The sequence below is a fragment of the Chrysochloris asiatica genome, unplaced genomic scaffold (assembly GCF_000296735.1).
Source record: "Chrysochloris asiatica unplaced genomic scaffold, ChrAsi1.0 scaffold00007, whole genome shotgun sequence".
Lineage (NCBI taxonomy): Eukaryota > Metazoa > Chordata > Mammalia > Afrosoricida > Chrysochloridae > Chrysochloris > Chrysochloris asiatica.
Window position 1 is genome coordinate 5,180,398 of NW_006408525.1, and position 10,693 is coordinate 5,191,090.

The 10,693-nt window shown below is 38.1% G+C and overlaps 1 protein-coding gene across 1 annotated transcript in view; it reads left to right on the forward strand.

Annotated features, from left to right (window-relative positions):
* Positions 1 to 242: 242 nt before the first annotated feature.
* The window catches only part of DDX52 (DEAD (Asp-Glu-Ala-Asp) box polypeptide 52), a 32,494-nt gene continuing 22,043 nt past the window's right edge, over positions 243 to 10,693 (forward strand). Inside the window, exons 1-4 of the mRNA XM_006833626.1 lie at positions 243 to 329; positions 1,899 to 2,097; positions 8,100 to 8,230; positions 9,861 to 10,046. Coding sequence (XP_006833689.1) covers positions 243 to 329; positions 1,899 to 2,097; positions 8,100 to 8,230; positions 9,861 to 10,046 — 603 coding nt within the window. The remainder of the gene's footprint in view (positions 330 to 1,898; positions 2,098 to 8,099; positions 8,231 to 9,860; positions 10,047 to 10,693) is intronic.

Sequence of the window (10,693 nt, forward strand, 5' to 3'; positions counted from 1 at the left end):
GCTAATCACAGGTTGGCAGCTCAAACCCCCTAGCCTTTCTTGGAAACTCTACAGGGTCGTTAAGAGTCAAAACCAATTCAACAGCACACAACCACAACAAGGCCTTTAAATCTCGCGACTCTCTCAACATAGTCAGGCTCCGCCTCCCTGAGTGAATCCCGCCCACGGCGTGGCAGGAGACTGTCAGGGAAAGAAAATCCTCTGCGCAGGCGCTGTTGGGTCGCGAGGCTTTCTGGGTAAAGATGGACATGCACGATCTCTTTCGCCGGCTTGGCGCGGGGGCCAAATTCGATGTGAGTCGCTTCTCGGCAGACGCAGCCCGATTTCAGGTACTGTAAGCAGACGAGATAGTCTGAAGAGTTAAGTAACTGCAGGAATAGGGGCTCAAGAATGAACCCGCCGTTTGGGGAGTCGGTGTTCCTTGAGAACCCAGTGGCCTGGCTCTGACACTTTCTTGAGGACTTTGGAGTTTTGTTTAACAGCGGGTTTAACCGGTTTAAGTCCCTTTTTCTGAATGAACTTTTTCCGATTTTTTTCCTGTAGATTTAATTGAGTCTGGGTAGAAAATACCCCTTTCCAACCATCTTTGCTTATTTCAAGGCCAAGTTGAAATTTTTCAACACGAGCTTTATCGAGCTTTTTCTCCGGAACTGGTGAAAAGGAATTTTTTAATTTGAACTAAAAATGGAAAATATAGATTTTTTTTTCACTGTATTCTATACAGTGGTTTGGTATGCAAAAAGTTTTATTGAATATAATTCTTTAATATAATTTTTCTTTTCATTAAGTAACCAATGAAAAGAAAACAGGGAAATGTTGTGAAGTGCCTTCGAGTCGGTTCCGATTCATGGCGATGGTGGGTTTGACCACAGACCTGCAGTTAGCATCATTGGGAATTCCTTGTTAAGTGCAGTCGAGTCGGTTCCTACTGAGAACGACCCTGTATAGGGTTCCCAAGGAGTCGCTGGTGAGTTTGAACCACCAACCTAGCGGTTCAAACTGACCATGCAATCCAGTGCTTTATCCTACAGTCCCACACAAGGACTCAGTATTGTTAAAATTTTGAATTCTGGGTCTGCTGATTACTAGTTTTGAAAATTTGGATGGATTGTTTAACCTCTCTATGCCTGGAGCTCAGTATTGTAGTGGGTTATGAGTTGGGCTTCTAATCACAGAATCAACAGTTTGAATCAACCAGCCCCTCAAAGGAGAAAGATGAGGCTTTCCACTCTCATAAAGATTTTGTTGTTAATTGTCATTGAGTCGGTTCCAACCTGTAGCGACCACTGTATAGGTTTCCTAAGGAGCAGCTGGTGAGTTTGAACTGCCAACCTTGCAGTCCAGCGCATTAACCCACAGTGCCATACCAGGACTCAGTTTGAACCACAAGGTTGAACAACAAGGTTGCAAGTTCAAGCTCCCCAGCTGCTCCTTGGAAATCCTATACAGGGTCACTGTGGATCGCAACTGACTTGATGGCACTTAACAGCAACATAAAGATTGATAGCCCTGAAACTCCTATACAGGGTCACTGTAAGTCAGAACCATCTCCATGGAACATAACCACCACTACCATGCCTTGATTTTTTCATGTAGTAATGTTGTTTGCTGCATTGGGTGGGTTGTAAAGTTGCAATAGGCTCACATACCCATGTGTTTAGAAATAATAATTATATATGTGACATAAGAGTTAGCAGTATTGTTAATGTTATTAGGTCAGAAAAGTTAGTTTCTTGGATTCCATTTTCCCACTTATATTTGATAACAAATATTTGGTAAATATATTTTAAAACACAAGCACAGCAGTGAGTTTATGTGTCTCTTACTGACAGTCTTGCATGTGTGAAAGCAATGCCATTTTGTCAGTTGATTTTATTTTAAATTTTTTTGGGTTTTAGCTAGGAAAAAGGAAATATGACTTTAATTCTTCAGAGGCACTTCAGGGAATTGACTTTTTTGGAAACAAGAAGTCTGACCCAGGTGAATGTGGGGCATCTAGAACATACCAAGAGCTCCAAAATGAAGAGAAAAAAGAAGCAAGACTTACTGAAAGGAAGAGGGAATGGAACAAGAAAAAGAGAAAGAGGATGGCTTCAGGTTAGTGCTGTATTTCTGTTATGATTTTTCTCTTTAACTTTTTTCAGTTACAAAAGTAATACAAACTTGGATTGATAGAAGTCAGATGATAATGTCAGTTGCTAGCATTTATGTTGTTTCCAGGTATTTGCCATTATACATATTGCTATAATAAGCTTGTACGTAGATATTTATAGTAATTTTGCTTATCATACATAACTCCAAACTGGAAATGTCCCAAATGTCCTTCAACAGGTGAATGGATAGGTAGAGTTTTGTTTTGTTTTTTAAGCTTTTTATTGTGATTGAGTGGTTTACAGAGCAGATCATCAGTTTTACATTCAACAAATTGTATACTTACAACTGTCATGTTATTAAATGCCTTCTAGTTGATTCCAACTCATAGTGACCCTGTAGAAGGTTTCAGAGGAGCAGCTAGTGAGTTTGAACCGCTATCCTTGTGGTTGGTAGTCCAGTGCTTATCCTACAGCATCACACCAGGACTCCATAACCATCATTGTTGTTGTTAAGTGCCATCAAGTCAGTTCCAACCCATAGCCATCCTGTATAGGGTTTCCCAGGAGTGGCTGATAAGCTTGAACTGCCGACCTTGTGATTCAAACTGACCTTGCAGCCCAGTGCATTAATCCACAGATTCCATAACTATCATAGAATGCTGCTTTTTTTTTTTTTTAAATCAGGAAAACCCTTTCTCAACTTTTTGCAACATTGGTGTCATACAATATTTGTTCTTTTTTGACTAACTAAAGTACTGAATCAGCATAATGTCCTCCAGGCTTATCCACGTTGTAAAGTGTTTCACAGATTCATTGTTATTCTTCATGGTTGTGTAGTATTCCATTGTGTATGTAGCAAAGTTTAACTGTTCTGTTGATGGGCGTTTAGACAGTCTTCAGCTGTCTGATGCATCTCTTGTAGGCACATATTGAAGGATGCTGTTTGCTTATCCATTGTGCTCTCTCTCTCTCTCTCTCTCTTGACTGCTGCATTGAATTCATTGACATTCAGTGTAATTATCAATAGGTATGAATTGGTTGCTGTAATTTAGCTATGTGTTTTTTTGTTCCACTTAATTTTCTGTGATGAGTTCATTTTATTTGTGGGTTTTCATTTTCATGTTGTGTTAACGTTTACTAAATCTTTCTGATTTACTTTTTTATTTTGATGTGAAGGTGTGTTAATTTTCTTTCAGGTTACCCTGCAATATATTAATTTTCCCCCCATTTGAAAATTTGTTTTATCTTGAAATCTACCTCACTTCTAATTGCCTGAAATCTAATTGCCATTTAGAACTTGTATTTACACTATTCCCTCTTTTTGCTTCGTAGTTGACTTCATTATACATTGATTGATATGTTTGGTTCACTATTATCAGTTGTGTCAGGATCCCTGGTAGCAAATATTTACAGGCTCGGAAACCCCTATACAGGGTCACTAAGAGTCGCAATTGACATTGTGGCACACAAACACCAACCACCATTATCAGTGTGTAGGAGTGTGGCGCTGTAGGCTAATGTGTCAGACTGCAAAGTTGCTTGAACTGCAAAGTTGGTGGTTCAAGCTCACCAGCTGCTCCTTGGAAACCCTATACAGGATCACTGTGGGTCAGAATTGACTTGACGGCACTTAACAACAACAACATGTCTGGATTGAGATCTGGGTGGTGTTGTGTATAGTAAGCTCAGGTTGTATGCCGTTGTTGGTTCTCAGTCCAAAGAGCAAGCACCCTTTATTTTTAGTATTTTTAGTAAAGTTCACCTTACTATTACAAACTCCTTTAATTTCTGGTTTTCTAGAAATTTCCTAATTTTGCTGTTATATTTGAGAAACAGCTTTGCTGCATATATGAATCTTACTTGGCAATTTTTTTCTTTCAGAGCTTTGTATATGTCATCCCATTGTCTTCTTGCCTGCCTGGTTTCTATTAAGAAATCCAAGCTTAATCTTGTTGGTTCTCCTTTGTAGGTAACATCAATTTCGGTATTCTTTCCTTGTCTTTCGTTTTTGAAAGTTTGATTATGATTTATCTTGGTGACTGTCTCTTGGGGTCTGTCCTGTCTGGGGTTCACTCAGCTTCTTATATGCTTGTCTTCTTGTCTTTCATGATGTTAGGGGAGTTTTCGTCCAACAACTCTTTATTGTCTCTTCCTGTTCTGGAATTTGATCACTCGTAAGTTATTACTCTTCATGGTGTCTCATATATCTCAGGATTTTTTCTTTCTTTTTTCTGAGTGTTCTTCTAGCATAGTACTATTAAGAAATTTATCTTCAAGCTCACTAATGCACACTTCCATTGCTTCTAATCTACTTGTTTGCTCTTTCAATGTATTGTCCATTTCAGAAAACTTAATACTAGCAAAATTTGCATTTATTTTGGCTGTTTGTTCTTGTAGTATTTTCCTGAATTCTTCTAACGTTTTTTTCTGTGTTCTCATTGCTTTTCTTGATCTTTCTGTCAGTTCTTTTAAGGTACCTAAATATAATTCTTTTGAATTATTTTTCAGTTAGTTCCATTATCTTTTTCTCTCCAGAAATGTTTTCTTACACTACATCTTGGTCATTTGTTAAAGCCATTCTCTTATTTCTTCATGTGATCTAAAATCATCTTAGTTCCAGGGCATTGTGGTCTTTATATTTGTATGTTGATGTGTTGTTATGCTCTCACCACCTGTGAGTGTCGTTAGAGAACATGCACCATTCTGTTTGTGTGCATCAGTTTAGGGTGAGTTTGGCTGATGTTAGCTGCTGTTTATCATTGATCAGATGGTATAGGAGCTGATACTGGCTGCAGAGGGAATGGTTGTGGCTGGGTGGGCTATATGGGCACAATGGCTGTTTCCATTCTGTCGTCTGTCTGAATCTGTTCTGCCAGGCCACTTTCTATCGCCAAAGCTGCTCACAGAAGTTCAAGATGGTTGTACCATGCCTGGCCTTCACTAGTCAGTCTCCTTCTCTTGCCATCCCAACACAGCTTCTCCCAGCAAGCACTTAGTCCACTTCTTTAACTCTGAAGTTCAGGGTTCCAGGATTTTCATCTGTGTCTGTTTTGTTTGGTCTCTCCTATCTTTGTTGTAGAATGTCTGTGTAGTGCATCTGTCTAGTTTGCCATCTTACCAGAAGTCCATAGACAAACTTTTATAGGAGGGTAAGTCAAAAAATATTGCTACCAGGGTTCCAGACGATACATGCATGGAATTATTCCACACAAAACATGTTTATACCTGTCTCTGCAATCAGTGGATGACTGCAGACAAGTTCACTCAGTAATACACTTGCCTTAGTCTCAGGATTCCTTTGAAAAAATACTTTTTGTGCCTTGGAAAACACAATTTTGAGGTCAGGACAAAAAAAATTTTAAGAAAACTCAATTAGACACCTTCCCAAATCATTGAAACTTTGCAGCAAATATGCAGAATTGCTACCCCTCATAAAGCACATTTTTAACTGGATAAAGTGTTTTAGGGAAGATCAGGAAAGCCTCAAAGATAAGCCAAGACAGGAAAGACCATCAGCCTTGATGAATGAAGAAACTGTGGCTCAAGTCCACAAGCTGGTGGAAGAAGACCATAGAATTACCATTAATTCAGTAACTACTGAAGTTGGGATCTTGATTAGGCAATTGTGGTTTTAAGGGAACATTTTAGCTTTAGCAAGCTTTCTTTCTGAAGAATGCCAGAAGCATTGTGTAAAGAGCAGCTAGCTCAAAGAACTGATCTTTCCATTATTCTTTTAATCTAATGATGATTTTTTGGAAGGAATCATTCATTACCTGGTGTGAGTTTTGGATTTGCTAATACAATCCAGTGAGCAAGGGCCAATAAAAAACATTGATTTCCAAGGGATTCTGATGTTGTTGTTGTTGTTGTTATGTGCTGTGGAGTCAGTTCCAACTCAGAGTGACCCTGTACAGGGTTTCTGAGGCTGTAAATCTTTACAGGAGCAGAAAGCCTCCTCTTTCTCCCGCGGAACAGCTGGTAGTTTTGAACTGCTGACATTGCGGTTCACAGCCCGATTCGTAACCACTAAGCTAAAGGATTCTGATGGGCCTATTAAATTTAAAGCAGAGAGATCAGCTCACAAGGTTATGGCAACTATTGTGTTTTGGGATCCTAAGGGCTAATCTAAGGAGCTCTGGTAACGTAGTGGTTATGAGTCAGGCTGCTAACCTCAAGGTCAGCAGTTCGAAACTACCAGCTGTTACACGGGAAAAATATGAGGCTTTCTGCTTCTGTAAAGATTTACAGCTTCGAAAACCCTATGCAGGGCTGCTATGAGTAGGAACCGAATCCAGGGCACATAACCATCACCACCAAGGGCTAATCTTGACAGATTTTCTCAGTGTGCACAGGGCAATCACTTAGGCTTGTGTTAGGAAGATGTTTTAAGAAAAGTAAGACAAAAGCCAGGAAAGTTGCACTGAGGAATTTTTTTTTTTTTCCATCACAGCAATGCATCTGCTCATTCTTACAGGGTAGCAAGAGCTATCTTATGAGAATTACATTGGGAAACCTTACCCCATACAGCCCCATCCACCATACAGCCCTGATTCCCATTCAAACTAATTTTTGTTCTGCAAACTCAAAGGACATTTAAAAGTAACATGGTTTGAGTCCTTCAAAGATGCCAAAACTGTCATTTTGACAAGTAAATTGAGCACAGAAATCTTCAGAGAAGGGTTGAGAGAGAGAAACACTGTGCTCAAAAATATATAGACTTTGATAGAGGATATGTCGAGAAACAGTAGCTTTGCATTTTGTTTAATACAGGTTTCTGTGATTTCACAGCAATACTTTTGACTTATTCTCATATATAGAATTATTGTTGTTAAGTATCATCAAGTCAATTCTGTCTCTTACCCCTGTATAGGGTTTCAGAGGAGCAGCTGGTAGGGTTTGAATGTGGAAGAATATGAAAATAACTATGGTAAATGACAGAAATTAAATTTATGTAAAATTCTAGAAAAGGCAAACTAATCTACAGCAAAACCAGTGATTGCCTAGGGGCATGTGGTGATGGTTTAAGTAGTCACAACTCATATCCTTTAAATATGCACTGTTTATTGTACATCAGTTATACCTCATTGACATTCAAAACAAAATTAAAAGTCAATTCCAGTGGAGTTGGTCCAGTAGAGCTCATTACTCTTAGTTTTTTTTTTTATGTTTTTCTCTATTATTTTTATTTTTATTATAAACTTTAAAGTTAGAATTCCACTTACCAAAACAATCCTGCCATTACTTTTAATTGTTGTTGTTGTTGTTAAGTGCCATCGAGTCAGTTCCGACCCATAGCGACCCTGTATAGGGTTTCCGAGGGTGTAAATCTTTACGGGAGTAGAAAGCCTCATCATTCTCCTGCGGAGCAGCTGGTAGTTTCGAACCGCTGACCTTAAGGTTCGCAGCCCGATTCGTAACCACTACGCTACCAGAGCTCCTTACTAGTCTTATTAAGAGCAGAATTTCTGTCTGTAATAGTAGGCATTTCTTAGTGTTGCATGGAGCCCTGGTATGGGGCTGTAGGATAAGCAGTGGATTGCTAACTGAAGGATCTGAAACCCTATACAGATAGCTGAGATTTGGAACCAACTCAACAGAACTTAAACAACAACAGCAAGTATTGCATTGCATTTGTTGCTTTTACAAGTGAAATCTTTCATACTTATTTTCTATTTGGTTGTTTGGATATAGCAAAGCTAGCTACTCTCTGTTGTTTAAATAGCCTTTCATACAAATCTTTGATGAAACCTTTTATCAAATACAAAGTCATACTATATTATGAAGTAGCTGAAATACCAAGACAGGAAGGCATATGAGCTACAGAACTGATTCTAGCAACACAGAACTTTTCTCTCTTTTAAAATTTTTATACCTCTTAATCTTTTTGTCTCCTAGCTAATTGCATCATCTAGTATTTTTTTCTTTTTAGTGTGAAGGTACTAACCTCTTTGCTATACCAAAGAATATCACCCTTAAAATCTTTTAATTAAAAAAACAATTATTTAGAAATTACTTTGCCGGAAGAAGAAACTACAATACAGTGGATGTCATCTATGGAAGCAAAGATTGAAGATAAAAAAGTAAGAGAAGAAAATAAATTAACTTCAGGAAAATTGGAACATCTCAGAAAGGAAAAGGTCAGAATAATGTCTTAATCCCAAAAATATGTTTTTCTAAAATTTTCACTGGGTATGGGTTATTCTGTGGATAAAGGTGAATATAGTTTGCTAAACCAGAAGAAGAATTACATTCAGTTGGATTGGATTTTATTGTGGTGAAGCATAAAACATGCTGTGGTTGAACGTTTTAAAGTTTTAATTTCTTAGCTACAGATAATATGTCAAGTTTAAAAATTGATAGTGTACATAAAATTCAACTTTTTTTTTTTTTTTTTACTTCTTAATAACACAACCACCATTCTTTTGTGGCGCTGTTGAATTTTGGCCTGGGGCTGTACTCCTCAGTCCCATTTTGATAAACATTAAATGTAGTCCCCTTTTCTTTATGTTGAGTTCACTAGTTTAGAAGTAAGTGCCTCTGATAGCTATTGTTAAGTGCCATCAAGTTGTTTCCAACTCATAACAACACTCTATAGTGTTTCTGAGGAGCAGATGATGGTCTTGAACTGTTGACTTTGTTGTTTACAGTCTAGTGCTGATCCTACAGTGCCACGCCAGGAGACCTTAGAGAGTTAGGATTCTTAAGAAGCCTTTTTATAACTTGGGGAAAAAGCAAGGAGAAAACATACAGAAGAAACAAGTAACAGCTGTTGCTGAGTGTGCTGTTTTACTTACATGTTGCTGATGGAGAAGTGTGTTCAGCTTAGTTCAGAGATTACCATGGCAGTGCTCCAATAACCCAGATCCCACAGTTTAGACATCTCTAGACTAGAGAATGGGGAAACAAAGTAAATCAATGCCATTAGACTCCACTTCTGAAACTCTTAATAAACTGTTGCATAGTTAAGTTTTAGTGTTAATTATCAAAAGCATTTGTACTTGCGTGCTAGGTTCCTTATGAAGAAAATAGATGTATTCACTGCTTGCCTTCTCAAGGTTTATATAAGATTCAAATTGTAAATATGACACATTGATATGAATAGCACATTATTCATGGCCAAAACTATTGCCATCAAGTCAATTCCGACTCCTGGCAACCCTTCAGGACCAAGGTGAACTACCCCATAGGGTTCCAGTCTTTATGAAACCAGAATGCCACATCATTCTCCCCACAGAGTAGTTGGTGGATTTGAACTGCTTACCTTTTAGTTACCAACTGGGTGCTTAATCACTGCGCCACCAGCCTCTTTTTTTTTTTTTTTGCCCCCCTCAATGTAATTGTTGTTATTAAGTGCCATGGAGTCAGTTCCGACTCATAGTGACCCTGTATAGGGTTTCTGAGGCGTTAAATCTCAGGAGCAGAAAGCCTCATCTTTCGCCTGCAGAGCAGCTGGCCAGCTGAAACCACAGACCTTATGGTTCACAGTCCAGTTCTTATCATACAGAGCCATTGTGTTCCCTTTACTTGTGTCAGTGATACTTTAATAAGAAAATATGGATGGATATATTTTATTTTTATGAATGTCTTCTATTTATGGAAGGGAATGAAATGTACCTAATATCTATTATTTTTTTAGGACTTGGGACTGACCAAAATATGCCAGATACTGTTAAGTTTATCCCAGAAAGATGCTATTACTGTTACTGGATAGCATCTTAATAATGTGTTTGGCTGATACCTGTGGTGGCCTCTTTCTTTACTTTTCAGATCAACTTCTTCCGGAATAAAAACAAAATTCATGTCCAAGGAACTGATCTTCCTGACCCAATTGCTACATTTCAGCAACTTGACCAGGAATATAAAATCAATTCTCGACTGCTTCAGAATATCCTAGGTGCAGGCTTTCAGGTGCCTACAGCAATCCAAATGCAGGCCATTCCAGTTATGCTACATGTGAGTATGCAGGATTAAAAGGCTGCTAAGCATTCCTTTCTTTGTGTGTTTGCCCACTCTTCTCTGTCTCTGAAATACTGTTTCCAACTCATCTCCCCTGTTGGAAACTTCCTCTAGCTTTTAACACTGATCTCAAATGCTCATGCATCCATACAATTAGATGTGGTCTTTTCCCCTTACTAACACCTTTCCCCATTACACTTTTATCTCTGGTATTTACTAGTTTAGTAGTGTTTTATTTTATGTTTCCTTGTGATGTTTGTCTATTATTTCACACTTTATTTGCACGAGTGGTATATGTCCCATTTTAATAGAGAGCAAACTCTGAGAATAGAGATTAGGTTCTTATTCACATTTGATTTAGTTTATAATGCCCATTAACTTATTTCAGAAACAGATGCTTTCTAAAATTTTTGTACGTACCTGATTTAGGATATTTCCTATTTATTTTGTTTTTTAATTTTTGTTGTTTGAAGTTGCCAAGGATTTAACTTTAATTCACAATGCTTATGGAAGCAGCAGTCAGTAAATCAGAATACATACTACATTAGGCAAATCTGCAGCAAAAGACGTTTTTAAGTTTTAAAGTACAAAGATGTCACCTTGAGTACCACAGTGCACCTGATCCAAGCCATGATATTTTCAAT